The 18,256-nt window shown below is 37.4% G+C and overlaps 1 protein-coding gene across 1 annotated transcript; it reads right to left on the bottom strand.

Annotated features, from left to right (window-relative positions):
- Window positions 1-4,702: 4,702 nt before the first annotated feature.
- LOC149837052 (AIG2-like protein D) lies at window positions 4,703-17,419 on the bottom strand (the record flags this gene model as incomplete). The annotated part of the gene is made up of 2 exons (XM_090007954.1): window positions 4,703-4,783; window positions 17,294-17,419. Coding segments are annotated over 2 exons (207 nt in total), but the record flags the coding sequence as incomplete, so codon positions are not given.
- Window positions 17,420-18,256: the final 837 nt, after the last annotated feature.

Raw genomic sequence — 18,256 nt, 5'->3', positions numbered from 1 at the left:
AGTGGATGAATTTTACTATAGTATATCTAGATATTCAAGTATTTTAGACATTTAAATACATGGTGACAACCCACTCGATTATATGAATACAATTGATGGTGCTAGTCTTTGCTAGTATAAAAGCTGCCATTATATAGAAGCTCAAATATAAAGCAATTACGTAAATGTGAAGAACCTAAACTTAAAGAAATTTAGACTTACAAAGTCTAAAGTACCATTATGTGAATCCATACTCAAGCAATAAGTATTTTTTGTTGATGATGAGAGATCATGCCAAAACTAGGCATATCCATGTACTAAAGGCCTTTCACAAAAAGATTATCCAAAATACATTCGAGAGAGTGAGATTAAAACCTATAAAAAAATTACCTGTGATGGGAACCCAACCATATGACTCAGGTAGCCTAAGTTCTTGATTTAATGAAAAAAACCAGTCACCAGAGTAATTAGATGGGAATCATAATATATATATGAAGATAAATAGTATTTTCATGTCAAATTATGATGTAAGTTCTCAAAAACATATGATATGAGGATGAGTCTCATGACTTTCAATGAGATCCATTGGTCAATCTTAGCTAAAATGGTTCAAACAGGTCTCTACTTTCAATAGACTCACATATATGAGTGTGAAGGTATGGTTGCCTTTTATGAGATTTAGGTTGTCTCTAGAGCACTCATGAAATAAGATAATGCATAAGACCCTTAATATATGTAGTTTCCTATATATATTGATGACACAAATAGTTACTAGGGATAGCAGTGAACCGGGGGGAAATGGGCTCTTGTCCCGCCTTGCCCCATTTGGACCAGGAATGGAGGACATGAAACGGGGAATGAACCGAGGATAAAGGTTAAAATCAAAATTAGTGTGAGGATGGAGGTGGGGATGGACTTACTCTTGCCTCTGCCTCGTCCTTGATTCTCGTTAAAAAATTTACTATTATACTCTTGTATATATATTCTTAACCCTAACATAAAATTCTTTCTCAAATCTCTCATATCTCTTTCCTCTAACGAGTCACACGAGCTCCCATTTCTCTAATCTTCTTCCTCTAACGGCAAAATGTGGCAGCGGCAGAAAGAGCGAAAAAATGAGACCCTGCCCCGCCTCGCCCTTTTTGGACTGTGGATAGAGGATATGAAATGGGAATGGATTGGGGATGGAGGCAGGAATGGAGACCTTGTCCCCCACCTTGGTCCATTGTCATCCCTAATTGTTACTTGAAAGGAATGTGTGTGTGAATGAGCGTATGATGTCTATAATGAGGACTAAGTTCAAAGTTTAGCTACTTAGTTTCTGAAATGATTTGAATCTCGTACATACTAAGTGAAGGTTCAAACCCAAAAGGTACTTTCATTTATGCATATGACTTCCACGAGCAGCTTCCTGTTTTTCTTTTATAATTTTGACCCACGTGGGGGATTGTTGTTGTTTTGGCTTAAAATTAATAGCCTTTTGAACCAAACTCATTAGCCAAATAACTCTCTTTACCTAAGTATTTTGGGAAATGAGTTTTGGTGAAAAAGTTTACTTTATGAAATATGTCTAGTCTCACATTGAACATTTTTGGATTTAAAATGTGGAGAGTTGGCTTAGAAGGCAAGGTCCTCAAGGGACTTGTCAATTAAACTTTAAAGTTTCGATATTGGACTTGGATTCAAATTCAACTTTGGCTATGAACTTGAATTTAGATTTGAATATGGTCCGATTGGATTGACTAACTTTTATCACTCTTTTTTGGATCTCTTTAAAAGAGATTTAATGCATTCTTAAAGAGAATTTAACATCAAAATGGATTGGAAGGTTGACCAGACCCTTATGGGTCATTATAGACCATAAATGAGTGTGCCACCTATAAGGCTTTAAGAGATATTATGGAGCATGCTAAATGTTATACTCAATGGACCTTTGAAGACCTATTGATCAGCCGTACAACCCAGGTCTATATATATATACCATAGAAGGTCTCTTAGTTTTATATAGAGACTTGGCATGACTTGGTTGGTGTAGACTCCATTTTTCTTCATTTTTCTTTTTTTCACTCTTGTATCAAAAGTGATTTTCTTTTCTCTATGAGGCTGCTCAGGGTAACCATGTCATGATAGTCGGTTGCCTTGGTGCAAAAGAAGATCTTGAAAGTACAAGAGGTGCTGGCTTAGTTATATCACAAAAGCGAAGTTGCAGTTCACCCTTCTGCACCAGGTTTTTACTCGAAGGGGCAACTGTCACTTTTAAGAGAGTGTCATAGTGCAGGCCTCCAAGCCAATCATGCATAATTCCAACACACCATCTGTTTTTTCTCCATTAGAAAGTTGCAGTATTGATCCTTGTAGTATAAAGTCTATTTCCATAGAATGGCCGTATGACTTCTGAAATTTATATTCTTTCAAAGAAAAAGACTTCTGAAATTTCTGATTCAAATTTAATGTGGTTTGTCAAATAGGCTCAGGAGTCGAGCAACCAACTGCTGCTGCTCGCAAACGACTACAGGGCCCTAGCAGAAACAGGGCTTGACAGCTGCAGCTCGCAAACTACTAAAGGAGCCAAGTAGAAACAGGGCTTTGGCTTGTATAGGCCCTTTCAGAAGAAACACGCATAGGTTATGTGTTTTCTGTATCGCATACAAGTTAGAAAGAAATCCATACTTGATATCATTTATATTTGCATAGGGATAATGTGAAACAATTGATATCTGACTCGAAAAGAAGTGGTCAGCTTGAATCTAGCTGTTATCAGAAAGTGCACACATGCACAAGCTCAGCTCATATGGATCGCTGTGAGCTCATACCCAAGCTTGAGCTAAGATTCACCCAAAACAAGCCGAGCTTGAATAGGTGAAGCTTGGCTCATTCAGCTTGTTTACCAGCCGGTCCTCACCTCGGCATAATTCTCTTTCTAATGGTTGTATAAGTTCAGCTCAAGACATATGAAAGTTGCAATAGGCTCTGTTTGAGAGTCCATGGTAAGTGTTCGAAGGGACTCTCTAATCCTCAACACCCACCATTATTTGGAGCTTGGATATGGCAAATCCCTAGAGATGGGATCAGATTAGGCAGCACTAAATCCCTCCAATCTTGCAAATTCAGACAATTTTTATTGGTTGTAGTTAGCAACTTCAATGTTGGACACCCTTGTCATCTCCTTTTTCATCTCTTATAGCTTACGTTGGTTGTTTGGAAGTAGGTAGTTGGAAAGGAGATTCCAACTCTCAAACAGTGATGGCTGTTAGCAAATCCCAAGACTTCCCAATCATAGCTTTTGGGTATCCAGGATTTGGCATGTCAGTGCCGAATACAGATCCCCAAACAGAGGCTTAAAGTATACAGGAACTGTGAACTTGGTTATTAAGAATCTGCTGATCTTCCTCTTTTTGGTCCAATTTAAGCTACCATCAGTCGCATCATATTTGTGCATCTCATCAGGCTTCAGTGTGTGGGGTTGTCATCACTTCGGAATGCCCAACTCGATAAAATGAAGGTTGAAGGCCATTTTACTCAAGGATTAGGTGCTCAGTCACTCTACCCTGCTGTTCCTCAGAGATCTCCACAGTTCATCTCTGTGCTGTGTTTATGCTCGTTTACTAGCATTGGACTAAGCACCTGATCCTGTCTCATTTTATATCGGCATGACACCAGAAGGCTGGCCCCAAAAGGGTTTGGCATAGTGGGATGGGGCCTAGACCGCTAGACAGGCGGTCTAAGTTCAAATCCTGCAGGAATCAGCCCTTTGCATATTACACCAAAGCAAGGAGACTCCCTGAGGGCGAGTAGTGCATGATGGTTTTATGTCGTCAGAAAAGCAACCATAGGTCTGGCAGGCATAGTCCAGCGCGACCAGGTAGCTTACTCAGAGGTGATTTCTCCATTCCTCCTCGTGGAAAAAAATGACACCAGAAGGCTGCAAAGCATCACGCTGATTTATATGCAACAACTTGACCAATCAGAGTTCTGCTGGAGTTGAGCCTGACAGAAAAACTACTCAAATCACTAATGTGGCAAATAAACAGAATAAAAAGGACCATGGACCATGTAGAACAAAAGTCAGTGTTAGCCAAGCCAAGTCACTAACGAATTAGGTGAATGCATCTGACTCTGAGTCGTTCAAGTTCAGGGCCACCAGACTTGATAACCATATCGTATTGTTTTACAAAACATGCAATATTTAAGTGTGAAGTTCTCTATAAGAAAGCTTCTCATAAATGTCAATATGAGGACTGGTGGAAAAGCTCTTTTTAGTACGATTCGTGTAAAAGGTGGATGGTGCTCAATATAGAGCAACACGATCATTTTGCAGAACTAAACATGTAGCCTACTGTTCTACATAAGGCCAAGCTTGCAAGCCGAAACTGGTCTCCAAACTTTTTTTTTTAAATAAAGAAAAAGAAGGCTCGTCCAAACAGTGAACGTATATTTGTGCTTCCTCGTGCAATAGAAGAATTTGTTAGTAACTGGTGATTAATGTGCTTGCTGCTGCGGATGCAGGCATGCACACACAAAAGAGTATTACTGAAGAAAAGGAATAATACAAACCCCAAATTTCATGGTTTAAACATGGAAAGCAAGAGAGAAAATAACAAGTATAGATAGTAAACTCCAGACCAACAAGGATTAGAGAAATCTTTCAAACAATACGAAGATTCTCAAAGTTGAAATGAATTTCATGATCCCTTTGTACAAGTCCTGAAGGAAGGATTCATAGCTACCTAGTCTCGGATCTTGGTTGTTCAATTTCATCCATGAAACTACATGTCATATCAAGAAAATCATTCATATGGTTCTCCTTCCATTCTTGCAGAATGAGATAAACTGAGAAATACCAAGTGCACTTACGCTCGCAGGCGTATGCAGAACCACAACCCCTCAAGGTAGGAAGCAGATCAGGTTGTGCTGAAAATGAGTGTTTTCGCTCATGCTAACATCGTGGCCATCCAATTTGCATTTTTAAAAGCTCAAAAGTCAACAAAACCACGTGGCATTCATCCAAAATGCAAACAGTCTGCCACAATGTCAGCATGAGAAAAAACACTCATTTTCAGCATGACCTGATCTGCTTCCCTCAAGGTAGGGGCAAGTTGCGCGAAAGGACAATGAACGAACAAAATGCTAAAACAAATGAAAGATAATTAAAAATGAAAAGAAAATAGACCAAGGACAATATATACGTATATGTATATGCATATGTATATGTATATACGTACACTTTTAACTCAAGGATGTGGTTTTGCTATCCTTGTCCTGTTTATTTTTCTATATTTACTTTTTGTTGTCGTCGCGCTTTATGTATTTACTTTTTTGCATTTGCTTTTTGTCCTTACGTTTATGCTTTTACTTTCTGTCACCGCCGCGCTTGATGCGCACAGGCTTATTTTCTGCATTTAATTCTGCCTTTACTTTTCTGCATTTACTTTACTGTTGCCGCCACACTTTGTATGCTCAGGCTTTGCTATCACATTTTTTGCTATTCGTTGCTTTTGTTCTGAGTTGTCGCACCTGGCGTGAGGTTTTGCTTCTTGTGTTTCGTTTAATGCAAGCCTCGTAGGGCATGTGGATGCGCATATCAAGGTCTTGCTCTTTTTGAAGAGACATGAAATTGCATATCGGCACTTCAATCTCGAGAAGGGGTTGTCCCTATGTGGATTACAGACTTCTCGAGTGGACGACCATGCATAGCAAAGCTAGTGTTTTCCTATACGTTGTTAGATGCAGTTAGCTTCAACTCGAGTCTGTTTAATTGGGAGGAATGTTTGGATTTGCAGCGATCCTAAGCCTTGCATGATACTTCTATGGTAAAGACTACGCATGGACTTACGTTATGCAAACTCTATGTGTGGTTATCTTTTAAGAAACCCATGCCTACCATTATAGATGTGCCTTTAGACATGGACGATATATTGTACTATGATGAGTAGCACGAGAAGTCAAGGAAACCTCAAAATGTGAAACGAGCACATTTGTTGAAACACACCAAATTATAATGTTACGCCTTCACAAGCAAGATGCTCGAATGGGTCTACATGACCTGAGCATGTAGAATGGGGCGACAGTTAAGTAACCCCTGTCGTGCCCATTCACCTCTAACTGTTCATCAAGAGAGATGATGGATGGTACGAAAACTCTGATGATCAGGTTGTTAACAACTACTCCACGAGCAAATGACTCAGCTTTCTCAATCATCAGAGTTAGGGAAAAAGGACTACAAAAAATTATCCTAGGTGGTAGCTCCTATGAACTTTTGCAAAAGTAGGATGCATCTATAGTCATGAATGCCTTTAAAAAAATCTCTCTTGGTCACTAGCCGTCCCCTTAGGAGCGGACTCAGTCAACTATCTGAGTTATCAAAAATATATGGCATAATAAACCCCCGGATCAGTCTCGGTTGTTTCTACATTTTGCATCTATGCATACCCACAATTCAGCTAATATCGAAACTAACAATTTCATGTTCACATTACTGAATGTTAAGCACTTTTAAGTTTCATGAACTACTTACTATGTTAGTTCATATCTTGGGTTGATTATATGCTTTAGTTAACTTTTTTTTGTATGTGAAATCAATTGTACATAAATTACCTACATGTGTAGGTAATTATTCTTGCTATAGCTATTACGTTCAATTGCTTATCATGTTTTAGCTTTTGTTCTTTATTATTTTATTTTGCGCACCTACCAGTTATTTGTGAAACTGGCCCATTTTATGGGTGTAGGTGATGAGTAGGTTTTTCAGACAGCCGATGGCGGGGTGCAAGATGGCCTGAGACTTCACTCTCCTACTCGCAGTTTTCAAAGCTAGTTACCTATTTTGGTTTGGAGTTTTGTATGAGGGGAAACCCTAACTTTTGTATAATTGATAGTTTTGATAATGAATATTTGGCTCATTAATTGTCTTGCTAGAATGTTTAAAAAATGCTTTTGATAATGATGGTTTCAATGGTGGATTTTTATGGTAACGTGCCCACAATTGTCAACTTGTTTTCCTTTTCAAAAAATTTGTTTTTGCTGATAAAAACTCTGAAAAATGAAAGGTTTTCTAAACTATCTTCAAGTTTACAAGTTTAAAATTTTGGGGCGTTACAGAAATTATTTATGGCATATCAAGAAAGAATTCATTTGTCCAATCTAACCGTGTAACCAGAGATCCTCATTAGGATAACTGTTGAGCAAATCAAAGATCTGTAATATGAAAAGTTGAAAGCAAGGGCTCTGTTGGAGGATGATACCTCTATCCGTCTCAAGAACGATGGTAGTATCTGGATGAGAAATAGAATTTGGGTCCCATCTAACCTTGTATTAAGGAATAAAATTTTAAAAAAAACTCATAAGAGTATGTATACCATCCACCTAAGAGGCACAAAAATGTTTAAAGATTTGCAACAAAATTACTGGTGGAATTGTATGAAGAGAGACAGCCAATTATGTTTTAAAATGTTTGACCTGCCAACAAATAAAAATACATCAATGACCTGGCGAAATGATGCACTCAAAGAAAGCATGATGCAATCTTGGTGACCATCGATCGTTTGACCAAGTCTGCTCATTTTCTTCCTATTTGTATCAAGTAATCACTAGAAAGTTTGGCCAATCTTTATGTTTGGGAGTTTATCATACTATATGGGGTTCCAATCTTGATCATTTCTGATCATGACCCAAGATTCACATCTTAGTTTTGGGGACAAAATTGAAGTTAATCGACGATTAATCTGAGTGCACTATACAGACTCTTGAAAATATGTTAAGAGCTTGTGTTTTAGAATGGAAAGGAGACTGGGATGCACACATAGTTTTTGTTGAGTTTGCCTACAAAAATAGCTTTCACGCTAATATTGGGATGGCTTCGTACGAAGCATTGTACGATAGACCTTTTCGATCGCCAGTTCACTGGGACGAAGTTGGAAAATGCACTACAGATTCACTTATGGTTCTGTAGCACTATGTTGAACAAGTAAAAATGATTTGCGAAAGACTGCAAACCGCCCGAAGTTGACAAAAGTTTTATGCAGATCAAATGTGTAGAAAACTCACTTTCGCAGTTGGAGATATGGTTTTTGTAAAAGTATCTCCAATTAAGAGTGTGTTTCATTTTGGAAAGAAAGGAAAGCTAAGTCTCAGTTTTTTGTCCCATTTTAAATTATTAACAGAATTGGTGAAACTGCCTATCGGTTGGCACTACCTCCCCAGTATGCATAAATTTATAATGTTTTTCATGTCTCGATAATAAGAAAGTACATGCATGATCCATCGCACGTCATTCAACACAAAGACATAGAAGTCAAAGACAATATGACTATTGAAGAAAAACCAGTAGAAATCATTGATCAAAGAGATCAAGTCTTAAGGACAAAAATCATTTCGCTAGTGAAAGTAAAGTGGCAACATCACGGAATAGAGGAATGTACTTTGGAGTCTAAATCTAGTATACAGGAAAAGTACCCTGAACTTTTCGTCTAAGACTTTTATAGCAAATTTTGAGGACAATTTTTTTTTTTAGATGAGAAGGATGTAATATTCGATAATTTTCTGAAAGTTTGTTCAAATGTATATATCTAAGGTAATGAATATATCTTGACAACCTATTTTATGATTTTAAATTTCATGGTTGCAACCACATCAAAATTCTGAAAATAACGTAAGTGATTTTGTTGAAATTGAAGCTTGTACGCTTGTAAAACATGCTCGACAACCTCAAGAGAAAAATCATAATTTTGAAGGTCGATTTTATGAGTTTTGAACACTTTGCTGCATTCATATCAAAAAGTCAAGAAGAAAGATTTTGATTTCATTGAAATCAGAGTTAAAATGCATTTGAAACATGATACTCAAGTTCAAAGGGTAAATTAGTCATTTTATAAATGTCACTAGAGGGTCATACCCATCCGCTCACCCATTGACTAAGACCAGTCAACCCTGATTTACTATATATACAAGAATATATATATAATATAATTAAGCCTAGTTACATTAACTAAGTAAACTTAGTTAATATAACCAATAGGCAACCAATCCAATTCAGTTGGCTGGACTGGCTGGGCCTTGAAACCAGGGTATGATCACAATTGATCCAACCCAAGGCCCATTTAAGCTAAAGCATGGGGCACACACCGGTTTTCTTCCATGGTTTTGGCCAACTTTAACAAGTGTTAAATAAATTTGGATGACTTGGTGTTGCCATTTGACAACACCTAGGCATCCCTTCTCTCCTATAAATAGGGCTCAATTCCCCTCCGCTCGCTCCCTTGAACACATCCCCACTTTTATATCTCTATTCCTCTTTACTTCACTCTCTCTCCTCCTTCACCATCCTCACCACCTTCCATTCTTTTCTTCATTTTGGTGGCTGAACCTCTTAGCCTTGCAACTTTCAGCCCTTGCACCAACCCGGTACCTGATTCAATCCTTGACCTGCTCTTTCACACTTTTTAGTTTTCTTACCAGTTCCTTCAAGCAAATCAACCCGATTCGGTTGATATCATTGCCGCCTCAACTCAACTAGGTTCCGCCGCTTCCTGCCAATGTGGTTCACCTCTTTCGCATACGTTGGAAGTTTAACTTGGAGGAAAATTTTCTCCAAGATTTTTTAGAATTTTTCTCTCTTATCAAAGCACTATACGAAGTAAACTCTATCCAAATGTGTGTGGATTCTGAATATTTAAATATATTTTGGAAGCATACGTGTTTGCTTATATTCAAATTGTTACGCATGACGTAGTCATTTTGTCTCATCAATATAATATATATATATATATATATGAATTGGATTTCAAATAAAGTAGTTTTAATGTGTCATATTTTGAATAAAACAAAGATATTTCAAATAAAATAATAGTTTCTGTGTGTACCATACTTTGAAGAAAAGGAGTATATCTCAAATAAAATAGTATAAGCATATGCATTGTGTTCTAAATAAAATGGTAATTCTTCATAATACTCTGAATAAAATATTATAAAGATGCATGCATATATTTTGAATAAAATAATACTTTTTTTATAAAGATAAAATATTAGAAGCATGCATAGAACAACGTGCATCTTTGCTTGGCTAAAAAATAAAGCTCTGGGTTCAAAGAACCATACTAATGATAGAATAGTCCACTCCAAATTTAAAAAGAAAAAAGAAAAGATAATGGTTGCAGCCGAAAAGATGCCAAGGTTCTAGAGACTTTTTTGGTATATTGTAGTGTATAGGACATACTTTCGTTCAGAGATTGGCTCGTGTATGAGCTTGAAATAAATTAACTCATAAAGTGCGAAACAAAACACTATCTAATAAATAAAACATGTGTACACACAAAACTTAAGATATTGATCTGCTACATTGGAGAAATGCTCATATATACAGAGCGAATACTAATTGGGTTGGGTACTCATACAAGACTCAAAAAATAAGTACTTGGATTACTGAACCCCATTTATGGCCTATACAGTGTAAGAAACTTAAAATTAATCTATGTAATAAAGATAACCCTTCTAACCCATTCTGTTTCTGATCTCTACCATAGAGAAGGTAGATGGTACAACCTCGAGTAATACTATTTTGATTTTTTAGAGTGAGGCATCCCAATGGTATCCACTCACTCGTAGGTCTACGGATGTTAGGGTTATCCATGTGTCTTAGGTGATAGATCTCCAACTACTCCAGTAGTCCATAATGCATCCTACTTTCTATTCTGCCTTAGCGGTAATTCTTCCAGTCACGGACCACTTGCTCTGGGTCCGCTACAGTTAGGTACCCGGGATTAAAACATCTGAGAATAATACACCCCCAGAATGCCTCGACTGTTTGTGATGGTCTTTCCCCACGTATCAGGGTTGATGGTTAATTATCAAAACAAAGACTTTCTTTAATTACACTCTGAAATGAAAATATGCCCTATTTATATAAACATTTTTGTTCTGTATTGTGTCTTACTTTTTAGTAAAAATGTTTTATCTGAGTTGACTGAATATATTTAATATTCTAAATTACCAAAATTGGTATAGACTTACCAGACTCTCAGAAGTCTGACCCCCTTTAATGGATTTTATTCATGTTCAGGTCAATAAATGCAGCGGGGCAGGAGCGGCATCGAGGAACTAGTACTCTCCAAAGGATCTAGGGACTAGCTTGGGACTTTTTTTCATAATATTTTATATTCCCAAGTTATGAACTAACTATACATTTTGTCAAAAATGATGTAAATAATATTTTGGTTTTCATTCTAATAATAGTTTTGTCTTATTTCACCCATATGGCTTGCTCAAAATTTCCAAATTCGGACTCAATATTAAATAGTTTTTCGTTGTCAATATTTAAAAGAAAAAAATTCAAAATTTTTGATAAAATTTCAGGTTTTAAATTTCAGGGCATCACATACATAGCAGAATAACATGATCCAACTAACCAAAACATGTAGATCACATTTAGAGGGTGAGATGCGCAAAAAAACATAAAAAATAAAAAGTATTATAGTTATTTACTAGAGGGTTCCTTACCCACGAGTGTAGCCAATATTATCCTCCCCTCCAAAACACACACACACACACACTATATATATATATATATATATATATATATATATATATATATATATATATATAGTGTGTGTGTGTGTGTGTGTGTGTGAAATTAAATATTTTACATTGAAATCCCAATCTCCATATAAATCAGAATCAGTTCTATTCAACCATATGAAAGCATGGGCCTGCAACGTTTCAGAAGATCCCTGCAATACCCCATATTGCTTTTTATTATGGCCATTAAAAGGCAAGAACAACTGGTAGTTACCAAAATACTGGCATTCACTGGAAAGAGTTTCTTGTTTTCACTCTATCATATTGAATTAGAGAAACATTATGTTAAGCAACTTGTAATAGTTAGAGCACATGATTGACAACTCGGTGCAATCGCCTGTCACGTCTGTTATACTAAAAGAATAAATTCTCAAGACATCTAAAAAAAATGAACAAAGAAGTTCTTGAGTTGTTACATTGTCATAAACACCCTCCCATTACTTCAATATGAATAATATGTGGGATGGTCATTTAGTACATGCACCAAAGATCAGAGTTTTCTGATATCGCGGGACAGACATATGATCCAATGAACAGGGCAGACTAACACACGTGGAGCACAGTCACACATCAGACAGACACTCTGTTGACGTCTATTTTCAGAGACTATATTTACAGAATCTGCTGATGGACAGAACATAAAAGTCGGTGGCATTTTTTATACATTTCCAACGACTCCAAGAACACTGAAAACAGGCAATGGGATGCATAGATATCGCCTAAACACCAAGACAGACTGGTACACATGAATACAGTCTCATGACAAATAGTGTTCACTGTTCACACTCATTTTTAGAGACTGTATAAACAGAATCTGATGATGGACAAAACATGAAAGTTGGAGGTATTTTCGATACCTTTCCCACGACTTCAAGAACACTGAAATTTGACACCGGGGTGTCAAGATATCACAAAAACACTGAGACAGACCGATCAACTAAAGCACAGTCTCGTGAATAACAGGCTCTCTGTTTGAGTCCATTTTCAGAATAGAATCTGCCAACGGTCAAAATAGGAAAGTTGTTGAAAAATGTCAGTTTTTGACTAATCCAAGCACGCCTAAATTTGACAAATATCTAAAAAGATAGTCAGATTAGTGGGACTAGGTGAGATGGAACTTAATGCAGAAACACACCACACATGCACAAAAGATCAGAGTTTTCTGATATCGCGGCACAGACATATGATCCAATGAACAGAGCAGACTAACACACGTGGAGCACAGTCACACATCGGACAGACACTCTGTTGACGTCTATTTTCAGAGACTATATTTACAGAATCTGCTGATGGACACAACATAAAAGTCGGTGGCATTTTTTATACATTTTCAACGACTCCAAGAACACTGAAAATAGGCAATGGGATGCAGAGATATCGCCTAAACACCAAGACAGACTGGTACACATGAATACAGTCTCATGACAAATAGTGTTCACTGTTCACACTCATTTTTAGAGACTGTATAAACAGAATCTGATGATGGACAAAACATGAAAGTTGGAGGTATTTTCGATACATTTCCCACGACTTCAAGAACACTGAAATTTGACACCGGGGTGTCAAGATATCACAAAAACACTGAGACAGACCGATCAACTAAAGCACAGTCTCGTGAATAACAGGCTCTCTGTTTGAGTCCATTTTCAGAATAGAATCTGCCAACGGTCAAAATAGGAAAGTTGTTGAAAAATGTCAGTTTTTGACTAATCCAAGCACGCCTAAATTTGACAAATATCTAAGAAGATAGTCAGATTAGTGGGACTAGGTGAGATGGAACTTAATGCAGAAACACACCACACATGCACAAAAGATCAGAGTTTTCTGATATCGCGGCACAGACATATGATCCAATGAACAGAGCAGACTAACACACGTGGAGCACAGTCACACATCGGACAGACACTCTGTTGACGTCTATTTTCAGAGACTATATTTACAGAATCTGCTGATGGACACAACATAAAAGTCGGTGGCATTTTTTATACATTTCCAACGACTCCAAGAACACTGAAAACAGGCAATGGGATGCAAAGATATCGCCTAAACACCAAGACAGACTGGTACACATGAATACAGTCTCATGACAAATAGTGTTCACTGTTCACACTCATTTTTAGAGACTGTATAAACAGAATCTGATGATGGACAAAACATGAAAGTTGGAGGTATTTTCGATACCTTTCCCACGACTTCAAGAACACTGAAATTTGACACCGGGGTGTCAAGATATCACAAAAACACTGAGACAGACCGATCAACTAAAGCACAGTCTCGTGAATAACAGGCTCTCTGTTTGAGTCCATTTTCAGAATAGAATCTGCCAACGGTCAAAATAGGAAAGTTGTTGAAAAATGTCAGTTTTTGACTAATCCAAGCACGCCTAAATTTGACAAATATCTAAAAAGATAGTCAGATTAGTGGGACTAGGTGAGATGGAACTTAATGCAGAAACACACCACACATGCACAAAAGATCAGAGTTTTCTGATATCGCGGCACAGACATATGATCCAATGAACAGAGCAGACTAACACACGTGGAGCACAGTCACACATCGGACAGACACTCTGTTGACGTCTATTTTCAGAGACTATATTTACAGAATCTGCTGATGGACACAACATAAAAGTCGGTGGCATTTTTTATACATTTCCAACGACTCCAAGAACACTGAAAATAGGCAATGGGATGCAGAGATATCGCCTAAACACCAAGACAGACTGGTACACATGAATACAGTCTCATGACAAATAGTGTTCACTGTTCACACTCATTTTTAGAGACTGTATAAACAGAATCTGATGATGGACAAAACATGAAAGTTGGAGGTATTTTCGATACATTTCCCACGACTTCAAGAACACTGAAATTTGACACCGGGGTGTCAAGATATCACAAAAACACTGAGACAGACCGATCAACTAAAGCACAGTCTCGTGAATAACAGGCTCTCTGTTTGAGTCCATTTTCAGAATAGAATCTGCCAACGGTCAAAATAGGAAAGTTGTTGAAAAATGTCAGTTTTTGACTAATCCAAGCACGCCTAAATTTGACAAATATCTAAGAAGATAGTCAGATTAGTGGGACTAGGTGAGATGGAACTTAATGCAGAAACACACCACACATGCACAAAAGATCAGAGTTTTCTGATATCGCGGCACAGACATATGATCCAATGAAGAGAGCAGACTAACACACGTGGAGCACAGTCACACATCGGACAGACACTCTGTTGACGTCTATTTTCAGAGACTATATTTACAGAATCTGCTGATGGACACAACATAAAAGTCGGTGGCATTTTTTATACATTTCCAACGACTCCAAGAACACTGAAAACAGGCAATGGGATGCAGAGATATCGCCTAAACACCAAGACAGACTGGTACACATGAATACAGTCTCATGACAAATAGTGTTCACTGTTCACACTCATTTTTAGAGACTGTATAAACAGAATCTGATGATGGACAAAACATGAAAGTTGGAGGTATTTTCGATACCTTTCCCACGACTTCAAGAACACTGAAATTTGACACCGGTGTGTCAAGATATCACAAAAACACTGAGACAGACCGATCAACTAAAGCACAGTCTCGTGAATAACAGACTCTCTGTTTGAGTCCATTTTCAGAATAGAATCTGCCAACGGTCAAAATAGGAAAGTTGTTGAAAAATGTCAGTTTTTGACGAATCCAAGCACGCCTAAATTTGACAAATATCTAAAAAGATAGTCAGATTAGTGGGACTAGGTCAGATGGAACTTAATGCAGAAACACACCACACATGCACACAAGAATATATTTCTGAATTTTAATTCTTTTGGGTGATTAAAGTTCAACCTGCAGTCAAAATTACTTATAAAGATCATTTCTCTAATGTTCACAATCCTGTCCACCAAATACCCAACTCCGGTTAGACAAGATTCACTCACAATACGAACAAGAAAATCACCTAACATTCGATAACTTATACAAAACTGAATTCTTTCAAAACATGCAATCAAATTTCAGATATTACAGACACAAATCAAAACTCAAACAAGAACTATCTCAATGAAATATTAAATCCAAGACTCAACCACTTTCATAGCACAAGTTGAGCAAAATAAATAAGTTTTTTTGGCCAAACCGACACCGATGAGGGTTGGCCGATTCAAGCACCACGATTCTTTTCAACTCACTCATTTCTTCCACAACCTAGAAGGCAAACAACTAGCAAAGTGTCAACCCAACACTGGTCTCTACAAGCATTGACGCACCCAACTAGTTTTCACGCCCAAAGGTTCTCTGAACACCACACAAACAGTCTTTTCAAGGGTTCAACTCCTCGCGAGTTCACAAACCCACAACAATCACCCAACAAGCTTCCTCAAGCTTTCACATCGAGCAGCTCACCATAAGCTCCACACAGTACCAGCTCACTCTCAAGGTGCAGCCTTCACGTTTTCTCCGCAGAGGAGGTTCCAACAACTTTTTCAAGTCCATTTTTTTTTAAAGAGGTAAAAAAAAATAGCCCCCTGCATTTTTTTCAGCACTTTCATAGAGAAGTCAAAACTAACATGGCCTCTCATTGGCTAGGTGGGAGGCAGTTGCTGAGTGACACCTCAAGAGAGGCCAATGGATGAACGGTGACGTGGCTAAAGAGGGATTGACCTTACAGCACAATGGATCCAGATACACATTGGCCCAATAAATGCATTCTCTCACGGTGGCTAATGCAAATCCAAAGTTTGAATTTTGAATCTCTCTCAAGATCCAAACTTGAAAATTGCATCTTTTAACAAAAGAATTGCCCTAAAGTCCAGATCTAAAGCTGGATCAAAAAATAAAAACTAATCATATTCCCCATACACCCTCTAGTACCTAAAGTTAAGCCTAACAGAGACCAGAATTATCCGGACATAAAAAAATAAAACAAAACAAAAATATACAAATGTTTTTTAGTGATTCCAAAATTCACCAAATTAGAACCACATATCAATATGTATTTTTTGAGATGGATGGAACAAAAATCTTAGAAAATTAATTCATGTAAAATGACAAAATTATCCTTAGACCCCGTTTGGACCCAAAATGGGTATTTTTGGCTTGGGGGTCTTCTGCTACTAAGAAATGTATAAAGTTAGCCTCAAGATGACAACAATTCCAAAAAACAAAGACAAAAATGAGGCAAATATGAATACAAAAACAAAAAGCAGGGAAAACAAAAATGATTTTTGCTCGCCAATAAATTCAACGTTATTAGCATAATCAACATGGGAAGAGAAAAGGTACCACTTGTAACATCAAATCAGAGATTATAAAACCAAAAGAGAAAAAACAAAAAGAAAAAAAATCCATTACAAAAAAAGAATTGGCATTAAAGAGCCCACAAAAGAAATTCTTCACATGTAAACAAAAAGGAGAACTACAATTCCAACACGAAAAGAAGTGAAATTAAGGATCCCACCCAAGCAATTCTGCATGGTCATTATTATTGGGATAGACTTTGTACAAACCAACACCCTAGAAATATGATTGCTATAAATTCACTATACAAAAGAAGTAGAAAAATAAGATTGTAACCATGAGAAGTGCAAAGCTTCAATATCCAAGGGGCATGTAAGAAAATGAACACAAAGACATCCAAACCGCTGATGGTGAAGAGGGTGGTGACAAATACACAGATTTAGTTCAACATACATATAACAATTTTTATGAGAATTGGGGTATTGTTGGACAATAAAAAGGAGCATCTCATTAGTTGGGGAGGATGGCAGGGGCAAAGGGTGGCACTCTCTTGAGCAGCACATGCACCACCTCGTCAACAAGAATGCTGCCATACACAAATACGTTGTGAAGTGCAAGAGATGGGGGAGGGGAGACATTCCTCTCTCTCTCTCTCTCTCTCTCTCTCTCTCTCTCTCTCTCTCTCTCTCTCTCTCTCTCTCTCTCTCTCTCATGAATCAGCTCCATGGATCTTGGGTGGCTAGTAGTGAGAAAAGGAGCCCACAATTTTCCAGATTCGGCGTGCCAAAGTGTAATCAAAATGAAGCTTCTCTTTCAAAAAAATAAAATGACACGATACTATATGTAATGACACGTAGGACACGTCCATAGTATCGTAGCATTAGTTTAATATTTTTAGTAATATTTTGAATAATAAATATGTTCTTATATATTAAAATATTTTTTTGGCGAGATTATATATATTAAAATGTTAAGAATGTATTTTTTATCAATAAAAAAGATGAAGGAATCTGTTTGCTCGTATGTTAATTTTGAGAAAATTTGGGTGTTCGTGTCCCACGGCCGTATTTGGCTGGAATACGTATCCGTGTCCATGTGAGGGAAAAGAAAACCATGTAGAAGATTGTTTCTGATATATTGCCACTGCATACCCAATTTCATGGAAGGTTTTCTATTTGTCATGTACGGTACCCTATTGGATATGGATATGCATAAGTTCTTACAAATAATGATCCAGAATAACTTGATCTGACTAATTTTGCACATAAGGCATACAGGCAGGGGTATGAGTGGTTGGGTAAACCTGAACGGAACCAAGGAACCAAACCCATTAGACTTGACCCAATCCTGTTTCAATTAACCCATGAAATGTGTAAGAACTAATTAAACTTGGACCTATTTGAAAATCCAGGTTGGCTCTAGGGCATCAAAAGAGAAATTAAGACCTGAACCTCTTTATAATCATTTGTCCCCCAC

The sequence above is a fragment of the Nuphar pumila genome, chromosome 5, assembly GCF_984573655.1.
Source record: "Nuphar pumila chromosome 5, dmNupPumi1.hap1.1, whole genome shotgun sequence".
In the NCBI taxonomy this organism is placed as follows: domain Eukaryota; kingdom Viridiplantae; phylum Streptophyta; class Magnoliopsida; order Nymphaeales; family Nymphaeaceae; genus Nuphar; species Nuphar pumila.
Note: the sequence above shows the minus strand (reverse complement) of the source record. Positions and strands in the feature narration are given on the sequence as shown.